This window comes from Neoarius graeffei, chromosome 9 (assembly GCF_027579695.1).
Source record: "Neoarius graeffei isolate fNeoGra1 chromosome 9, fNeoGra1.pri, whole genome shotgun sequence".
NCBI classification, from domain to species: Eukaryota; Metazoa; Chordata; class Actinopteri; order Siluriformes; family Ariidae; genus Neoarius; species Neoarius graeffei.
Window position 1 is genome coordinate 88936296 of NC_083577.1, and position 21350 is coordinate 88957645.

The window sequence follows — 21350 nt, forward strand, 5'->3', positions numbered from 1 at the left end:
TCTTGTTCGTCTGTGAGTGCTTGCCTTCTGGTGCTGGGTTTTCCCACTTTTTCAGATTCTTTCCCTTTGAATCCTCCTTTCAGGCAAAGAAAGAAATGGTGGTTTGAGGAGCTCCCTTTCTTGCAGTCCCTGTTCCTGCACAGGTAAGTGTCCATACATTCCTCATCCTCTGCATGACATAGGAGGCATCTTCTGCATGCTCCCAGCTTTTCAACGGCATTTAGCTTCTCGCTAGGCTTTAGTTCTTTGAACCTCTTGCAAAAGAAGATGATCTCATGATGCCTTTCATCTCCACAGACAAACACATCCGCCTTTCCTTGTAGACTTTGTGGAAGCATACTTCTCCTGGTAAGTAGGCTTTTTTCAGATCTTTCACTTACACCCAGTTGGTCTAGTTTCTCTAGAATGTCCTCCTGAGTCTTTAAGAACACGAGAAGGCTGTCGAAGTGGTTGTCCGGTGTGACTCCACTTCTTGGATTGACCATGAATGTGAGCCAGTGTCTCTTCATATTGTCTGGTAGTTTGCTCTCTATGGATCTGATCACCAGGGGATTCTTGATGGCTCCAGTGCTCTCAAGCTCGATGAGGTCATTCAGGGCCTTTTCTACAGCTTGAATTAGGTCAATCCTTGGCTGGTGTGACTTTACAGGGGGCATCCTCTCCAGGTCCTCAATTATTTCCAAGACGATTGCTGGCTTGTTTCCATACCCATTTTGAAATACTCTAAATATGTCTTCAGCACTGTTGTATGTTGACAAGCACAGGTCTCTGCATATCCTCTCGTCCACACTATCAAGGAGTTGGAACTTCTTCACCTCCACTAAGCCAGTCGGCTCTCCCTGCCTTTGCAGGCTTTCCCAGTCTCTCCTCCATCTGCGGAAATTCCTCTTGAACCCAGTGAATTTAGGTAGGCTGGTTGGCTTTATCCTCACCACTGGTTGTGGAACTGCCATAAGTTGAGGCTCTCTTTCTCTTCTTACCTCCTCTGTAATTCTTTGTGCGGTGAGGAATTCTGCCCTTCTGGCTTCGAGGTTGTTGCCAAATGCCCTCAGGTCCTTTACTCTGCCTTCCAAGTGTGCTGTCTGATCAGGTGGGATCCATCTTTCCCAGTCTTTCAGGCTTGCAATTGCATCATGAACAAGTCTTCTCACTCCTTCCAGCTGCAATTCATAGCCGTCTCTATTGATAGCAGTGATGGGGCTTGCATGAGCTCTTTCACAGGCTATCTCTGCTTCTTGGATTGCAGATATTACCTCCTTTTCACCGTACCTTTGCCAGAGGTTGGATTGGACTGCTTTCCGGACTTCATACAGTTTCGCGTCACACTCTTCCATTGTCTTTTCAAGCTCATCCTGCTGGTGCTTGCCAAGCTTGACTTCTTCACCCTCACCGGTTCCAGCTTCATCGTCTGCCAGTAGGCCAGCCCTGTATTCCTCATTTGCATTGCTGACATGCCTTGCCAGGGAACTGAGCTTGCTGAACTCCTCTTGTAGCTCATGCTTGATCATGCCATTTGCAGCTCTGCTCAGGTAGTTCGCTTGCTTGGTGAAGGCAGTTTTAGCTACGGTCCTCTCTTGCTTCAGTTGCTTGACAGTTTTCCCAAGAGCTTCCTTCGCCATGGTGAAGAGTTTCCAGTCAATTCTTCCTTCCTTTGCATCGACAGTTTGTCTTCAGGCCTTTGATCCTAGTCATCACTGCCACGCTGGTTATCAACTGTCAAGTTCTGTGCTTTTTGTGACCACAACTCTGCCCAAACTTGAAAAACTGCCTGATCAACCGTTGAAGGACACAATGGACAACTCAATTCTCCTTATTCATTGTTTTTTATTTTCCTGAAGAGGGTTTTGGTTTCAGTGGACATAATCAAATGGTGAAATTGAATAAAATTGAATAGGTTGATAACCTTCAAGACAAACAACAAAACAAAACAAAAAAACAAGTATGTGTCTCAAAATGAATGAAATAAAACATTTTCCCTCAGACAAACAGTCATGATGAAGCGTGACCTCATCACATCTTCCACATTTTAAGTTTTTTTTCCTACCAGTTGCGTTTTGAGGTTGATCTGGAGTTGTGGTCATTCCATAGTTCCAGGAGCAGGTGAAAGGCTAACTGGGCTTTGTCCAAACATTTCCTACGATGCTTTCCCAGTGGGTGCACAGGTAAATATGGTCCCTCTAAAACACTTGCTGAGGGTTTGGGTTCCACCTCTATCTTGTGCGTGGTCCCCCCCGTTGGTTTGGAGTGCCTTGTGAGTGCTCATGAGAAATGAATTGAAATCTGACACAACAATGACTAATGATGGTGGTGCTCGAATCCACTGTGTATAAGAGTGTCACACTTTTGTTAATTCTCTTCAAAACAGTATTACTGATATTTATACACCTCATTTTTTCTCCATGAAAAAAAATATTAGGAAAATCACTGATTTTTCAGAAGGATACCAAATTTCTCAGTGATCCGATCTTTTGCGGGCAACTGCACAGCAAAGAATGTATAAGCAATCAAACTAAACTGGTAGTATTCCTAACTGAGTGGAAAGGGAGGATCTTACTGCGGCTCAATCAGCATTTCTGTCCACCCTAACACAAGACAACAAAAACAGTCCACTGTGACCCTGACCAGGATAAAGTGATTACTGAAGATGAAATACTGAATGAAATATTAAAGTGTAATTAAAATGGAACAAGAGCCATGATTGGAGGTAGCACAGACCAACTAACATATTAATCATATAATGTTTCATTTTCAAACATAACTATCACCTACACCCCAAGCAAGCTTCATCAAAGTCTGGAGAAGATCCAAGTGAATGTACAACCCTGATTCCAAAAAAGTTGGGACAAAGTACAAATTGTAAATAAAAATGGAATGCAATGATGTGGAAGTTTCAAAATTCCATATTTTATTCAGAATAGAACATAGATGACATATCAAATGTTTAAACTGAGAAAATGTATCATTTAAAGAGAAAAAATAGGTGATTTTAAATTTCATGACAACAACACATCTCAAAAAAGTTGGGACAAGGCCATGTTTACCACTGTGAGACATCCCCTTTTCTCTTTACAACAGTCTGTAAATGTCTGGGGACTGAGGAGACAAGTTGCTCAAGTTTAGGGATAGGAATGTTAACCCATTCTTGTCTAATGTAGGATTCTAGTTGCTCAACTGTCTTAGGTCTTTTTTTGTCGTATCTTCCGTTTTATGATGCGCCAAATGTTTTCTATGGGTGAAAGATCCGGACTGCAGGCTGGCCAGTTCAGTACCCGGACCCTTCTTCTACGCAGCCATGATGCTGTAATTGATGCAGTATGTGGTTTGGCATTGTCATGTTGGAAAATGCAAGGTCTTCCCTGAAAGAGACGTCGTCTGGATGGGAGCATATGTTGCTCTAGAACCTGGATATACCTTTCAGCATTGATGGTGTCTTTCCAGATGTGTAAGCTGCCCATGCCACACACACTAATGCAACCCCATACCATCAGAGATGCAGGCTTCTGAACTGAGCGCTGATGATAACTTGGGTCGTCCTTCTCCTCTTTAGTCTGAATGACACGGTGTCCCTGATTTCCATAAAGTACTTCAAATTTTGATTCGTCTGACCACAGAACAGTTTTCCACTTTGCCACAGTCCATTTTAAATGAGCCTTGGCCCAGAGAAGACGTCTGCGCTTCTGGATCGTGTTTAGATACGGCTTCTTCTTTGAACTATAGAGTTTTAGGTGGCAACGGCGGATGGCACGGTGAATTGTGTTCACAGATAATGTTCTCTGGAAATATTCCTGAGCCCATTTTGTGATTTCCAATACAGAAGCATGCCTGTATGTGATGCAGTGCCGTCTAAGGGCCCGAAGATCACGGGCACCCAGTATGGTTTTCCGGCCTTGACCCTTATGCACAGAGATTCTTCCAGATTCTCTGAATCTTTTGATGATATTATGCACTGTAGATGATGATATGTTCAAACTCTTTGCAATTTTACACTGTCGAAGTCCTTCTGATATTGCTCCACTATTTGTCGGCGCAGAATTAGGGGGATTGGTGATCCTCTTCCCATCTTTACTTCTGAGAGCCGCTGCCACTCCAAGATGCTCTTTTTATACCCAGTCATGTTAATGACCTATTGCCAATTGACCTAATGAGTTGCAGTTTGGTCCTCCAGCTGTTCCTTTTTTGTACCTTTAACTTTTCCAGCCTCTTATTGCCCCTGTCCCAACTTTTTTGAGATGTGTTGCTGTCATGAAATTTCAAATGAGCCAATATTTGGCATGAAATTTCAAAATGTCTCACTTTCGACATTTGATATGTTGTCTATGTTCTATTGTGAATACAATATCAGTTTTTGAGATTTGTTAATTCTTGAATTCTGTTTTTATTTACAATTTGTACTTTGTCCCAACTTTTTTGGAATCGGGGTTGTAGCTGTCAGTCGCTAACACTTTGGGGATATTAGTTAATGAAGAGTTTATTGGATTCAGGGTAGAGGTAAGTCTCAGACGGAAGGTGGACTGGGAGATAAGATTCATGGCTAGACACTGTCTGCTTCATGGAGGTTGAATATGGATGTGTGTGCATGTGTGAGTCTGTGTGAGAGAGAGGTGATTGTGCAATTCCGTCCTCTAGTGTCTGTCTCTCATTAGTCATTATTCTTTTCCTTTTTTTTCTTCTTGAAGTTACCTGCTGATGCAAACAGCCCCCCAACCCTAAGCCATCCAAACCCCCTGGTGCTCATATTTAAAGTCTTTCCAAAAAAAAAAAAAAATTATTTCCTCCCCTTGCCAGGTCCTCGCTAACGGCCAGAACTCAACTCAACAGTGCAGTGATTAATTAGAGCAGAACCTAACTGTGGCATGTGCTACACACAGCTCTCTGAGCTAATGTTTGGCCAAGAGCTTCTTTTTGTCTTTCCATTCGGGCTAAGATTGATTTGGAGACAAAACAAAAGGACCCCAGACTCCATTCGACCCATGGTGGCTCTAAGGTTTGGATACGCTGCTCACTCATAAGTCATGGACTGAAAGTTCATTAGCATTTGCAGGACACTTGGATTGAGAACAAGCCTTTTATCACACTTTCATCTTGAAGCAGGTGGCCATATTCGTTTTCACCATGAATAAGCATTCAAATCAATTCAAGTGCACCTCATCTCGCAATGAAAGGGGATAAAGATTAATGGTTACTTGGATAATAATCTTCTCATTTGTTTGAACAAATGATTATTCTCATCTTTGCTCATTTCTGCCACCTGAGTCTCGTTGTACAATTGGACTGTGTTTCTAATCTGTTCCTGATTTGCTACAGGTCATGATTCTAATGTTTTCTGGTCCATCTGAGTTACATTAACCTTGGCTTTGAAACAAAGACTGAATACTTACAGTACCTCTTTACCAAGCACTTGAATTACCACTTAATTTAACAAAACAATGCCTTGAGTTGTGTGTTTTCTGCTTACTTTTCTTGCTGTACTCACTTTCCTCTGACCAGGTTTAAGCTCAATAGTATTCTTAGTTCCTAGTGAACTAGTATGAGGATGTTTTTTGATAAAGACAACAAAGAACTTTGGCATAAGGCTATCGTCATTCATATGAACCAACCAGGAGTCATAGTGGGAGGTCGGGGCAAGAGAGCCTGTTGACAGTGCGGCCATCAAGAGTCTTTAGCCCCAGGATTCCGAAGACAGGACAGCATTCGAGTAGGTGGCTCACAGTTTGGCGGATGCCACAGGAGCAGTTCTCAGAAGCTGCAGTGCCAATGGTGTGCAGGCAGGCCTGATCATGCTGTCTACCTGCCTGTGGTGACACTGCTATGACTTTTCGTCCTTGATGAGGAGTTCAACTGAAGACAGCTACCTGAACCCACCAGATAACATATATCGATTTACAAGTCACCTTAAAAGGTCACACGGTTCTTGGGAACTCGTGTCCTTCTAAGATCAAGCCATTCAGGGCTATTACCAAGATCCGCGTGCTCCAGCTCAATGTCGAAGGGCTTACCAGAGCCAAACGTGATTTAATTCAACACCTTGCAGACCAAAACCATGTCAACGTTATTATCTTGCAAGAAACACACTCTGAAGATGAAGGCAAACTTACCATAGAAGGGTTTAATATCATTGGCTTTATTGCTCACAAATGGCATGGAATCACCTCATACACCCATGTAGGCCTGAATGGCAAACTAGTTCGAAAAGCCACCAATGACAGCCCCATTGCATGGAACATCACTGATGTCCATGGATGCCAAATCGGAAATTTCTATAAGCCTTAGTCAGCATAAGGAATGTCTTCTGAATGCTGTAAACATAAATGTAAAGTGAGGCTTTGAAAAATAGTCTAGCAGATGCAATAAGCATAATGGAAAAATTGTCTGTAGTTCAATTTTGTAAACATGAACCAGCACGGAATCTGTTTTAGTCCTCTGTTTAAAAAACACAGATTTATGTAAATTATTTAGCTGAAGGCAGCTCATCAGATCAGGGACTAGCTACAGGCTGAGAGATATTAGTTCAGATCAGAGACAGTTTTCAAAGACTTTCATAGATTTTTTTTATTTTATTTACCCTCTCTGGTCGGATCAGTGAACTGACGACGTGGTCGAGATTAAAAACAGAATGTATAAAACAGGGTTGAACAGACTCAGTGTCCATTTAGAATCTCCGCCTTTATGAAGCAAAACATACCCACTTCATCAAATGGTCTTTTATAGCCATGAACTAATCACTCATGGCTAAGTGTTAAAAGGATGTTGTTGATCTTCATTCATGTGAGTTCATCACTTACTTAGCCCTTTGTAATTTTCTGTAACCAGAACTTCAGAAAAACAAATAGGCGAAAACACATTTGTTGAACTATATCAGATATTAGAAGTCAAAGAAATTCTGCTGTTTTTTTTTTTTTAGGAAAACGATGAACAGTATTTATGTAGAAAAAAGGGCAAGAACAAAAGAATTTAAACTTATAATTAAACTGAAACAGAATACTGTAAACACCCGTGTAGCATTTTACATTCTGTGTTGAAATTTGCCTGAATATCAGTTCAGATTTTTGTCCTGCCTGAGATCTCAGTAAAGTGGAGTTGGTGTAAAGCTGATGTTCTAGCAGACAGATGGAAGTCGTAAATGTCTTAATTTCTTATGAAGTCTTGAAGTCTTCAAAGTTTGTACACACCGCTTCCCACTTGATGTACATACCACACACTGTGAGAGAATTTTGTCTGTAGTTTTTGGTTAAGAAGGTGTTGGGGTTCCCGTAGACTTTGAGTCTCTGGAGGTAGCAAAAGGTTTGAAGATCTCGGTCTCTGTAGCCACAGTTTTCTTTTTATCTATTGTTGACTAGGTTAGAAAGACTGCTCTCCCATTTCAATATTTTATGAGCCTCACACCACCAGTCACACACTGGGGACACACACACACACAAACTGTTTTAATTTGCTACAATTATTTTTTGAGAACATGGTGAAATTGCTGTATTATTTAGCATGAATTTATGATTGATATGCTTAGGAGGTATTTTAACATCAAGCTCTTTTAGCTGAGCCTAAGTACACAGAGTTTAGACATTTAGGCTACATCCACACGACAACGGCAACGAGATTTTATTTAAAAAAAATATCACGTCCACATGGGCAACGGATCAGTAAAATATTAGGTCCATATGGCAACGCAACGCTTGCTGAAAACGATGCAATACACATGCCACACCTCTAGGGGTGCTGTAAGACGGTCTCATCAGAGACACCACAACAATAGAAGAAGTAGACGCATGCGCATAAACCCCTTCTTCTACCCGGTGTGAAGCACTGTCAGGAACAAACACACAAGAAGAAGATGATGGCGGCGACTATGCGAGGAAATCGTGCCTTCTGTGTGTACAAATTAGTTTTATTAGTGTGCATAGTTTTATATAACTTAATTTTCTTATTGTGTGAACATTTTGAAAAGCATTTTTATATAATTTATATAACTTTTTATATTGTGTGTGAACATTTTGAAAAGCAGTCTTATCCAATAAAAAAAAGAAATTCAAGAAATGGTTCAATTACTTGTTTATTTAAAAGAAAAGCTGTATACAAAAGTGAATGCAATGCAGTGGTTCATACAAAACAGCGAGAGTGCTGCTTGTTCTAGTCATGTGGTTGTGACGTCATCGTAAACAAATCCGTTCTACTCATCCAGACGACTTCGCAACGGCGCCGTTGCCAGATTTTTCCACTCTGGAACCCGTTCTCAAAAAATATCGTTGTGGGGCACCCAAAACGCCGGTGCCGTGTGGACGCCAGGCCGAAACGATAAACAATTTTATCAGATTCACCTGAATCCGTTGCCGTGTGGACAGGGCCTTAGAGGACCTCATGTATACGTATGTGATCATCTTGTGTTCTCCACCACTGATTATCACTGGAAAGGCATTTTGCATGACAAACATACACTCGTCATTAAGTAGCAAAACCCTTAGAAGGCCATATGGTAAATGCTAGTATGTTGGTTTTCTTTTGAAAAATAGTCGGAGATATGTTTTAGCCAATAAGAATTCCCATATCAGGGCAGCCAATCAGAGGTCTGTGTTTCAAAAAAGAAAGTCCTTTTACAATGATTTTAATCGGAGCTGCCATTTTGTTTTGGGGTGGTCCTGGGGTGGTCCTAGGACAGTGCTCAAGACCTAGAAGCTAAAATATATATGTATATATCCTGGACATATGATTAAGTCCCTGTTGGTTTTCACCACCTTTTATTTTCAGTAAGATGCCGACAGATACAGTGATGTGAAGTGGAGCTGCAGGTGGGAGAAAAACCTGAAACATTTTCGCATGTGTGCCTGAGATGATATACTAACATGCTGATCTGCCTTTGACTTGAACATTTCTTGACTCAGCCATTACTTTCATGCTTTGCTAAAAACTTTATTTGACTCTGTACAGAAGGAGAAAATCAGCATTATAATATGGTTAATCTTATGATATAATTCTGTTATAATACCATATATCATGTTATCATATAACATGTCAATATCATGTTACACAGATAGCTTAGAACTTAGGAGTCTGACTCAAGTGCTAGATGTTGTTAGATAGAAAGTATAATTTCTCAATTATAATTAGTTAACACACATTTCATACGCAGATGTAATCAAATATGTAAAACGGTGAAATGTGTTGAACAATGCACACTGTAATGGGAATATAAAATTTTGCTTAAAACCATTAAACTTTGCTTTAAATCAACTTAATATAAAATAAATTCAATGAACATTTACTAATTAATACAAGGAATATAAATAGGTCCATTACCAGGCATGTGCACCATGCGGCACTGACACTCCTGCAGAACAAGCTGCGTCTCGCAGTGCAAATGACAAGCACTGATACTGTACGAGTCATAACCCGGGATAGAGGGGTCAGCCGAGGAGCGACAGTTTCCCCACGGCTGGGGCAGATAGGTCAGCTACAGAGAGAGAGAGAGAGAGAGAGGCAGAGAGACAGATGGAGGGGGCAGAGAGAGAGAGAGAGAGAGAGAGAGAGAGAGAGAGAGGGAGGGGGGCAAAGAGATGGAGAGAGAGAGGCAGAGAGAGAGAGGGAGGGAGGGGCAGAGAGAGAGAGGGAGGGGCAGAGAGAGAGCGAGAAAGAGAGAGGGAGGGGCAGAGAGAGGGAGGGGCAGAGAGAGAGAGAAAGACAGGGAGGGAGAGAGAGGGGCAGGGAGAGGGAGGGAGGGGCAGGGACGGCGGGAGGGAGGGGACAGAGAGAGCAAGGGGGTAGGGGGAAAGATAGAGGGAGCAGAGACAGAGGGAGGGGCAGAGACGGAGGGAGGGAAGGAGGGAGAGAGAGAGAGGGAGGGGGCAGAGAGGGAGGGAGAGAGGGAGGCGAGCAGGGAGAGAGAGGGAGGGAGGGCAGAGAGAGGGAGGGAGGTGAGTGGAGAGAGAGGGAGGGAGAGAGGGAGGGATGGAGGGAGGGGAGCAGAGAGAGAGGGAGGGAGGGGAACAGAGAGAGAGAGGGAGGGGGGGAGAGAGAGAGAGGGAGGGGGCAGAGAGGGAGGGAGAGAGGGAGGCGAGCGGGGAGAGAGAGAGAGGGAGGGAGGGAGGGCAGAGAGAGGGAGGGAGGGAGGGCAGAGAGAGGGAGGGAGGGAGGGAGGGAGGGCAGAGAAAGGGAGGGAGGGAGGTGAGTGGAGAGAGAGGGAGCGAGAGAGGGAGGGATGGAGGGAGGGGAGCAGAGAGAGAGGGAGGGAGGGGAACAGAGAGAGGGAGGGAGGGGAACAGAGAGAGGGAGGGAGGGAGGGAGGGAGGGGAGCAGAGAGAGAGAGAGGGAGGGGAGCAGAGAGAGAGAGGGGGGAGCAGAGAGAGGGAGGGGGGAGCAGAGAGAGGGAGGGGAGAGAGAGGGAGGGGGGGGAGGGAGGGAGGGAGGGGGGAGAGGGAGGGGGGAGGGAGGGGGAGAGGGAGGGAGGGGGAGAGAGAGGGAGGGAGGGGGGGGAGGGAGGGAGGGGGGAGGGGGGGAGAGAGGGAGGGAGGGGGCAGAGAGAGAGAGAGAGAGAAAGAGAGGGGTGCAGAGCAAGAGAGAGAGGGGGTAGAGTGAGAGAGAGGCAGAACACCATCATAAATACACTCTTAGCAGAAGCATTCTTCAAATCTCTCTCTCGCTCTCTCTGTTCCACAATATATTTTCTGCTACAGTAGTGGAACATACAACCCACTATTATCAAAATTATTAAGTACAAGTACAGCGCCTGTACTTCTTAAGGAGACTGAAGGACTTCAAACTCCCACTCAAGGTACTAAGGAACTTTTACTCCTGCACTATTGAGAGTGCCCTGAGTGGGAGCATCACTGACTGGATGGGAAGCACCACCAGGAGAGATCAGCTGGCTCTCAGGAGGGTGGATCACTCTGCTGAGAGAATCATCAGGACCACCCACCCTAACCTACAAGACATTTATTCCAACCGCTGCAGGGACAGAGCCAGGAAGATCGCCAGTGACCCCAGCCACCCAAATAATAGACTGTTCTCCCTGCTGGCTTCAGGGAGACGCTACCGACCGCTGAAGGCCAACACTGAGAGAATGAGGAGGAGCTTCTTCCCCCAGGCCATCAGACTGTTGAACTGTTCACAATGATAACAAGGTACACTACTATGCACTACTGCACTTTGGACTCTAAGGACTCGTAACCGCACAATCATCACATCTCTGCCATGCTTCCACTCATTAATATGGGTTTTTTTCTTCCCTCCCTTTATTTCTATAGTTTTTAATTTATCTATATGCTTTTACACTCGCAACGACCTAAGGTACATAAGAATTTCACTGTAATTACTTGTAATTATACAACCCCGATTCCAAAAAAGTTGGGACAAAGTACAAATTGTAAATAAAAACAGAATGCAATAATTTACAAATCTCAAAAACTGATATTGTATTCACAATAGAACATAGACAACATATCAAATGTTGAAATTGAGACATTTTGAAATTTCATGCCAAATATTGGCTCATTTGAAATTTCATGACACCAACACATCTCAAAAAAGTTGGGACAGGGGCAATAAGAGGCTGGAAAAGTTAAAGGTACAAAAAAGGAACAGCTGGAGGACCAAATTGCAACTCATTAGGTCAATTGGCAATAGGTCATTAACATGACTGGGTATAAAAAGAGCATCTTGGAGTGGCAGCGGCTCTCAGAAGTAAAAATGGGAAGAGGATCACCAATCCCCCTAATTCTGCACCGACAAATAGTGGAGCAATATCAGAAAGGAGTTCGACAGTGTAAAATTGCAAAGAGTTTGAACATATCATCATCTACAGTGCATAATATCATCAAAAGATTCAGAGAATCTGGAAGAATCTCTGTGCGTAAGGGTCAAGGCCGGAAAACCATACTGGGTGCCCGTGATCTTCGGGCCCTTAGACGGCACTGCATCACATACAGGCATGCTTCTGTATTGGAAATCACAAAATGGGCTCAGGAATATTTCCAGAGAACATTATCTGTGAACACAATTCACCGTGCCATCCGCCGTTGCCAGCTAAAACTCTATAGTTCAAAGAAGAAACCGTATCTAAACATGATCCAGAAGCGCAGACGTCTTCTCTGGGCCAAGGCTCATTTAAAATGGACTGTGGCAAAGTGGAAAACTGTTCTGTGGTCAGACGAATCAAAATTTGAAGTTCTTTATGGAAATCAGGGACACCGTGTCATTCGGACTAAAGAGGAGAAGGACGACCCAAGTTGTTATCAGCGCTCAGTTCAGAAGCCTGCATCTCTGATGGTATGGGATTGCATTAGTGTGTGTGGCACGGGCAGCTTACACATCTGGAAAGACACCATCAATGCTGAAGGGTATATCCAGGTTCTAGAGCAATGTATGCTCCCATCCAGACGACGTCTCTTTCAGGGAAGACCTTGCATTTTCCAACATGACAATGCCAAACCACATACTGCATCAATTACAGCATTATGGCTGCGTAGAAGAAGGGTCCGGGTACTGAACTGGCCAGCCTACAGTCCAGATCTTTCACCCATAGAAAACATTTGGCGCATCATAAAAAGGAAGATACGACAAAAAAGACCTAAGACAGTTGAGCAACTAGAATCCTACATTAGACAAAAATGGGTTAACATTCCTATCCCTAAACTTGAGCAACTTGTCTCCTCAGTCCCCAGACGTTTACAGACTGTTGTAAAGAGAAAAGGGGATGTCTCACAGTGGGAAACATGGCCTTGTCCCAACTTTTTTGAGATGTGTTGTTGTCATGAAATTTAAAATCACCTAATTTTTCTCTTTAAATGATACATTTTCTCAGTTTAAACATTTGATATGTCATCTATGTTCTATTCTGAATAAAATATGGAATTTTGAAACTTCCACATCATTGCATTCCGTTTTTATTTACAATTTGTACTTTGTCCCAACTTTTTTGGAATCGGGGTTGTATGTGACCAATAAAACTTGAACTTGAAACTATTATATTTTGAGTTTTATAGTTATTAGGCCATTTTAACTGGCTCACTTGGATTGACGTCATTTAATGAATGCAAAACTCAGTGACTCAAAAACACATCAGCCGAATGTCTACAGTCCATAACTAATCCTGTAAAAGGTTTTGTTTGTGGAATGTTCAGGAATTATGTAAAACTCTGTTCAACTGTCCAACCAAAACACCAAATATTACTGTAGACATGTAGAACATGTTTATGATATATACCTATCCCAAGGTCTGGGAGAATAAAGAGGTTCCTGGCTGCAAGAACATTAGGATCTTCTGCTTGTAGGCCATAAGAACTCAGCTTCCTCAAGCAAATGTACTCAAACATTTTCCCTATAAGACCAGTTTCCTGGAACTTAGTCTTGGGCATGAAGTTCTGTTTCTGATCATTTTCAACTCCAAGCATTGCCCATTTACCAACATACAAGGTGAGAACGCTGCATCAGTGCAGCTTTAACAGTTGAACAGGCATACCTAACAACCTGTGTCCCCCCCCCCAATCTGTTCCTCTGAGTTACAGGTCAATCCTGAGATCGAGGTGCTGAACCTCTTCTGCTCTTCAGACTTGCCTGATCCATCCTGGTGCCCTGTGTCTGGTTGGAGTCTCATCACATCGCTCCTGTGGAGGACGGCCCCATATGAGCAGTTGAAAGTCACACTTGGAAGACGCGCTGGACTCTTACAGTAATGCTTTTATGGCTGAGGACTACAGTTGACTTACTAACTTTAGGACTACAGTTGTCATGAACAGTTTTGCACTCAAGTTTCCATCAATGAAGAGTTTCTAACATCAACCAAACTGACCATGTTAAAACTGTTAATGTTATAGTCATGTTGTCTGTTGTTGCCCAAATGAGGATGGGTTCCCTTTTGAATCTGGTTCCTCTCAAGGTTTCTTCCTCATGTCGTCTGAGGGAGTTTTTCTTTGCCACTGTTGCCACAGGCTTCATCATTGGGGATAGATTCGGGATAAAATTAACTCATGTTTTAATTCATTCAAATTCTGTAAAGCTGCTTTGTGACAATGTCTATTGTTAAAAGCGCTATACAAATAGACTTGACTTGACAACAGTGAACAGCGTGGGGCTTCCTGAGAGTTAGAGTTCACATCACTGGGACAAATGTTTATTGCCTTATCTGCTATTTTTAATCACAAAACATACGACTGTGTATTTTGGCAAATGTTCCAGTGTCATACCAGTGTTAAAATATGGAGCTCATACGCAAACTGCGTATGTTAGAATGCAGACACTTACAGATGTAAGTGTCCTCCCTCTGCGCAGAGGAGAACAGATTACAGAATGTCAACAAAGCCAAGCTGGGGGACTGGAATCGGTGTCGGTAAATGAGCGAGGTACAGGCGATCGGTGAACAACATAACATAGGAAAGACAAAGAGTGAAAATGTGGAGGAAATAGCAAAGGGTCAGCAATATACAGTAAGCGGCAGTCAGAAAAGATACAAAGCTTGTTATGAACTGAACTAGCAGGATAATACTTCACAATGGTGTGTTTGTTAGGGGAGCTTAAATAGAGGAACAGGTGATTAAAGAAATGAGAGCCAGCTGAGATTCAGTAGGCTGGAGACAGAGGGTGCTATGTGTTTTGGGAGCTGTAGTCCAGAGTGTCCATGTTTGTAGTTCGTTTTTTCTCAGCGGGTTTACTGACAGAACGAATCCCCCCCGAGGAGCTACATCCAAGAGCTACATTCTTTCTGGGACGACCCCTACCTCTGGGTCCTGGTTTATTAGGATACTGGGCATGGGATTCCTGCTTAAGAAGGGGGTCGAGGATGGCCCTGGACTTGACCCAACTTTGTTCCTCAGGCCTGTATCCTTCCCAATCTACCAGGTACTCAACTTGGCCTCCTCTTCATCTCGAGTCGAGGATCTTGTTGACCTGCTAGATGGGATCTCCCTCTAGATTAAGTGCAGAGTGTTCCTGGGTAGGTGTGTTGCTGGCAAGGGGCCCCGGGATAGCAGGTTTTAGGTGTGAGACGTGAAATGTAGGCAATACTCAGCTGTGAGGGGGGAGTTCAAGATGGTATGATACTTCATTGATCCAGCGCAAAACCTTAATTGGCCTGATGTAGCGTGGCTGGAGTTTTCTACAGGTGTTGGTTTCTCTCAGATTCTTAGTGGCCACCCATACTCTGTCACCAGGGAGGAAGTTAGGAGTCTCACCTCTATGCTTATCTGCATATTCTTTGTACTTGGTGCAGACTGATTCTAGCCGCTGATGGACCTCCTCCCAGATGGTTTGATTGCATCTGAACCAGCCATCGATGGCTTGTACCTGGCTGGGTGCGTTGTCCCAGGGAGAAAAGGGCAGTTGGTAGCCGAGTATGCACTGAAACGGTGTCAGTTGGGTGGCAGAGAGTGTTTAAGCGAGTTTTGTGCATACTCGGCACAAAGCAGGAAGCGCGCCCAGTACCCCTGGTTGCACATGCAATAGATCCTTAAACAAACACCCGATCTCCTGGTTTGCTCTCTCTACTTGGCTGTTGGCTGGGGAGCTGGAAGTGAGGCTTACGGATACTCCCAACCTCTCCATGAAGCTTGTCCAGAAATGTGAAATTAATTGGGGTCCCTGGTCACTAACTATATCTTCAGGGATACCATAGTACCTGAAAACTTGCTGAAACAACATCTCTGCGGTCTGAGAGGCTGTGGGGATGCCTGGAAATGGAATGAGTTTCAATGCTTTAGAAAATTGGTCAATGGTTGTCATTATCGTGGTGTTGCCTTAAGAGGGAGGGAGATCTGTGATAAAGTCAATTGCTAGGTGTGACCAAGGTCTTTGGGGAATTGGTAGGAGGCATAGTTTTCCAGGCGTGTATGTGTGTGTGTGTGTGTGTGTGTGTCTGAACCTTTGCTTGAGCGCACTCGGAGCAGGAGGCGATGAACTGGTTGATTTCTGAAAGCATATTCTCCCACCAGTACCTGTTCCTTAACATCTGGTGCATGCGTTGGCTATTCGGATGTCCAGTGGCGGGAAATGCATGCGCCCAGGTGATGAGTCTGCTGCAAAGATGCTTGGGTACGTAGAGAAGGCCAGGTGGAAGATGAATGGGCAGAGTTTGAGGCTGTGACTTGCTTATTTCCTTGTCCAGTTCCCAGGTAATGGATTGTACGAAACACTGTGGTTGAATGATGGGATGAGAAACTGAGTCGTGGTGGAATGGACTGAACACCCTGGATAGAGCATCTGCCTTGGTATTCTTGGAACCTGGATGGAATGAAATTGTGAAGTCAAATTGGGTGTAGAATAATGCCCACTTGGCCTGATGTGGATTCAACCTTTTGGCTTTCCTGAGATATTCTAGGTTCTTATGATCTGTGAGGATTACGAAGGGGTGAGTGGCTCCCTCTAACCAATACTGCCACTCTTCAAGGGCTAGTTTAATAGCAAGCAGTACTCTGTTCCCCATGTCTGCTGAAGTTAGTTTTTTAGAAAAGAAGGCTACTAGGTGTAGCTTCTGTTTTTCCCTGAAATGTTGGGACAGGATGGCCCCTACTCCAGTGTCAGATGCATCTACTTCTATGATGAACGGCTTTGTAGGGTCAGGGTGCTGAAGTATGGGTGCAAAAGTGAAGGCCAGCTTAAGCCAATTCAAGGCTTCCTCTGCTGCCGAGTTCCACTGTAGGTGTTTGGGACCCTTCTTCACCAAGGTGGTTAGAGGGGCTGTCAGAGTGCTGAAACTTCGAATGAACTGGCAGTAAAAGTTTGCAAAGCCCAAGAATCATTGAAGATCCTTTATAGATTTGGGTGTAGGCCAGGACAGTACAGCTGAGACTTTAGATGAGTGCACACTCACTCCTTCAGCGCTGATAATATAGCCAAGGAAGGAGATCCTACTTTGATGAAACTTGCAATTCTCAGCCTTCACGTAGAGGTTGTTCTCTAGTAGTCGCTTGAGAACTGCTCTGACATGTTCCTGGTGACTCTGGACATCTGAGGAGTATATCAGGATGTCGTCAATATAAGCAATGACATATTTGCCCAGCATGTCCCGTAGCACGTCATTAATGAAGCATTGGAACACGCTGGGTGCCGAAGAAAGGCCATAACCTGGTACTTGAAGTGTCCAGCGGTAGTGCTGAAAGCTGTTTTCCATTCATCGCCCTTCTTTATCTTGATCAGATTGTAAGCACTGCACAGATCAAGCTTGGAAAAGATCCTCGCGGATCAGAGTTGTTCCAGAGTTGCTGGGACCAGGGGAAGAGGATAAGGATACTTGATAGTGACCTGGTTTAAACCTCTGTAATTGATGCAGGGCCTTAGTCCGTCCCCTCATTTCTCCACAAAAAAGAAACCAGCAGATGTGGGAGACTTGGACGGGCAGATACATCCCTGTTTGAGGGCCTCCTGAATATACTCCTCCATGGCAGTGTGTTCCTTTTGGGATAGGGGATAAATACAACCTTAGGGCGGAGACATACCTGGCAGTAAGTCAATAGCACAGGTGTATGGTCTGTGTGGTGGTAGCCCACAGGCCTTCCCCTTACTGAAGACTTCTGAAAGATCCCAATAGCAGTCAGGAACGTTGTCCATGGAGTCAGGTTGAGGACTTTCCACAGAGGTGGAAAATACTTTGACCTGGGGACGAGAAAGACAGCTCTGGAAACATGTGGGTGACCATTGAAGGATTTCTTTACTTTGCCATGAAATAAAAGGATCATGAAGTTGTAGCCAGGGGTATCCAAGAATAATATCATGATCAACAGTTGTCATTACATACAGTGAGATGAGTTCCTTGTGCAATGCTCCTACTTGAATCTGTACTGGTTGGGTACGTGAAGTGACCAGCCTGTCACCTATTGATCCTCCATCGATGGTCCTAATGCTGAGTGCACTCTGCAGAGGGGTGGTAGGCAGGTTGAGCTTCTGCACAATGGTACTACTGATAAAGTTCCCCTCTGTCCCTGAATCAACAAAAGCAGATAGGACGTAAGTGGAGGACGCAATCTTTAGTAAAACTGGTATCTTGAAGGACTTTGAGTTGAACTCTCTCACTGGACTCGTAGATCTTACTGGTTTCTCTGCTGGGGTTTCATGGACTGGTCGGATCGGACAGTGCCGGATGTTATGTTTGGGGCTCCCGCAGTAGAAGCATAACCCCTCCTTGCATCGTCTAGCATGCTCAGCATGGGTTAACCTAGTGCGTGAGACCTCCATGGATGAGCTGTCCTCTGGCGGCTGAACAGGCCTGGTACAATCGTGGATAGAGGGTCGATGTTTGTAGTTCATTCCTTCTCAGCGGGTTTACTGACAGCATAAAGGTTGTTAGGTCCGATACTCTGATACAGTCTTTTAAATAGATATTTTTGGTATTTTTTTTACCTTACCCCTCACCCACACCCCCATGCAATTCCTTCGCACCTCACAGTTTGTGTAAATCATAGTGGCTAAAGCTACTGTGAACAGAAATACATTGTGAAAGAAGCAGGTTCATCTTAAAACCGCAATGATGAAATTATATTAAATGTAAAGATGGAATGTAAGTATGTAATGTATATATGTTTGTGTGTGTGTGTACCCTTTGCTCCTGACAAGACACGAAGGTCTGGAAACCCGGTGAGACACCAAACCCGAGCTGGTGGATGTAAGGCGGCTCATCCTGACTGTGGATCTGCACACGGATCCCAGCCTCTAAAGACGTCTCATCTAAAGAGATACAGAGGTACAATGTACGGAGAGAATATCAGAGAGAAGCTGTACGGATTTCAGTTTCAATATCTATAAAGCTGAGGTGACAAAAGTGATATTACAAATGTTCAAGAATCTGAGCCAGCTAGCGAGTACTGTTATTAATCATCTGTCAGATCATATCTCTCAAATAATCTAGTACGGTGTGGCTTATTGGATAAAAGCTCTGTACTCCGACGCCAGCATCTTAACAAGCTGGGATGTACACTCACTGGCCACTTTATTAGGAACACCCATACACTTGCTGTTTTATGCAGTTATCCACAGCCCCAATCCCAAAAAAGTTGGGATGCTGTGTAAACTGTAAATAAAAACAGAAAGCGAAGATTTGCAAATAATGGAAACCCTATACAGCATTTCATTGAAAACAGTACAAAGACAACATATCAAATGTTGAAACCGAGAAATTTTATTGCTTTTTTGAAAAATATATGCTCATTTTGAATTTGGTATCAGCAACACATTTCAAAAAAGTTGGAACAGGGGCGTGTTTACTGCTGTGTTGCATCACCTTTACTTTTAACAACACTCTATAAATGTTTGGGAACTGAGGAGACCAATTGCTGTAGTTTTGAAAGAGAAATGTTGTCCCATTCTTCCCTGATATACAATTTCAATTGCTCAACAGTTCGGGGTCTCCTTTGTTGTATTTTGTGCTTCATAATTCAACAGGTCTGGACTGCAGCAGGCCAGTTTAGCACCCTCACTGTTTTACTACAGAGCCATGCAGTTTTAATATGTGCAGAAAGCAGTTTGGCGTTGTCTTGCTGAAAGAAGGAAGGCCTTCCCTGAAAGAGATTTTGTCTGGATGGCAGCGTATTGCTCTGAAACGTTTTTATATCATTCAGCATTAATGATGCCTTCCCAGATGGAGAAGCTCCCCATGTCATGTGCACTAATGCCCCCTCATACCATCACAGATGCTGGCTTTTGAACTGTGCACTGATAATAAGCTGGATGGTCGCTCTCCTCTTTAGCCTGGAGGACGCTGAGTCCATGAATTCTAAAAACAATTTCTATGTTTGATTCGTCAGACCTCGGGACAGTTTTCCACTTCGCCTCAGTCCATCGTAAAAGAGCTCGGGCCCAGAGAAGGGGGCGGTGTTTCTGGATATTGTTTATATCTGGTTTTAACTTGCATTTGTGGATGCAGTAATGAAGTGTTTTCACAGACGATGGTTTTCTGAAGTGTTCCTGAGCCCATACAGTGATTTCCACTACAGACACGTGTCTGCTTTTAATGCAGTGTCTCCTGAGGGCCTGAAGATCACAGACATCCAATGCCAGTTTTCAGCCTTGTCTCTTGCATACAGAGATTTCTCCAGATTCTCTAAATCTTTTAATGATATTATGTACCATAGATCAGTGTTTCTCAACCACTGGGTTACGGCCCATTAGTGGGCAGCGAAGCGCCATCTAGTGGGCCACAATTTTTTTTTCGAGCTGAAGCTAATTTTTATTCGTAGTAGGGTACAACTGCTGGGTTGCATCTGACGTCACCTCTGCCTCATTAAGCTATGGTCACACTACAGCTCGTGATGCTTTGCAATGGGTTATCAATGAAAATGAGGCATTTTGATGGAGAGATACACGTGAGCTAAAAGTTGTGGTCACTTTTAGCAGGTGAACACTTGACTATCACGCCTTTGCACACTTGGGTCTGGTGCAGTTCCAGCAACTGCTTGGGACCCAGCCGTGATGGGAAACACCTGATGCTGATTTGAGTGCAATCACCATACACAGAAATGGAAGCTGTTTTCACAGAAGCTTTGCAAAGCGTTATTATCACTGTCACATTTGTTTCTAGCCATGTTTATAACACTGTTTAAATACTTTGCTTTCTGTTTTACTTTTGTTAAAAAACAAAAAAACAAACAAAAAACACACTTGGAAGATGACTCTGGACACTGGACTGAAATCAATGGATGGATAATTTTCCAACTCACAGGAAAAATCCTTCTTTGTTAGCATGTAAGGATCTAATCCCAGTGAGTGGGTTCTTTATCCACTTCTTTTGCATATACGTCTAGGTTTTAATAACTTGCTTGTTTGCTGAACACAAACATGGCAGTAAGTTCTTGTGTTAATGGACCAGACTCCACTTTTGGATCATTAATCCCTTTTGGCTGAGAACGTCCTGCATGCATGGGTTTGGCTTCTGGCTCATCCATACAGTTTTAAATACAACACCTACAATTAAAAACAGTTTGTTTTTATTGCATTTATTTAATTCCTGGGCTCCCATTTGTAACAGGGAGTGATGTCACATCTCATTAATACACTTTACAGTAGATTATTAGATTCTAATAGAATAGATGAACCAAAATAATCGGGGATCTGTTTTTAATGGGCCTCAACTCATTACAAGTATGAATAGGTGGGCCTTAAAGTGCATATCCTGGACCAATTTCGTGGTTTTTTTATATGAAAGTATGTCCCTTTACACACTCATCCGGAAGGGTAATTTTGCACAAGGCCATCTGTCTACAGCAGAAAAAAATAAAATAACAAAACGCGCCTGGAAAAATCCCAAGGGAGTCTGGAGCCAGATTCGTGACATCACGTGCGGATCCGCCAGCAGGCTGCGAGAGCTTGCAGGGTTTCAGTGCACAGCCTGTGTAGACCAAGTTTAGCAGCGAGCAATTTTGCATTGAAATATGGAACTGTCGCCG

The 21350-nt window shown here is 43.7% G+C and overlaps 1 protein-coding gene across 1 annotated transcript in view; it reads right to left on the bottom strand.

Moving 5' to 3' along the window:
• asic4a (acid-sensing (proton-gated) ion channel family member 4a) overlaps nucleotides 1-21350 on the bottom strand; it is a 195975-nt gene that overhangs the window by 17371 nt on the left and 157254 nt on the right. Inside the window, exons 3-4 of the mRNA XM_060930436.1 lie at nucleotides 18509-18636; nucleotides 9289-9442 (exon numbers count right to left, since the gene is read on the bottom strand). Of these exons, the coding sequence (XP_060786419.1) occupies nucleotides 9289-9442; nucleotides 18509-18636 (282 nt within the window). The remainder of the gene's footprint in view (nucleotides 1-9288; nucleotides 9443-18508; nucleotides 18637-21350) is intronic.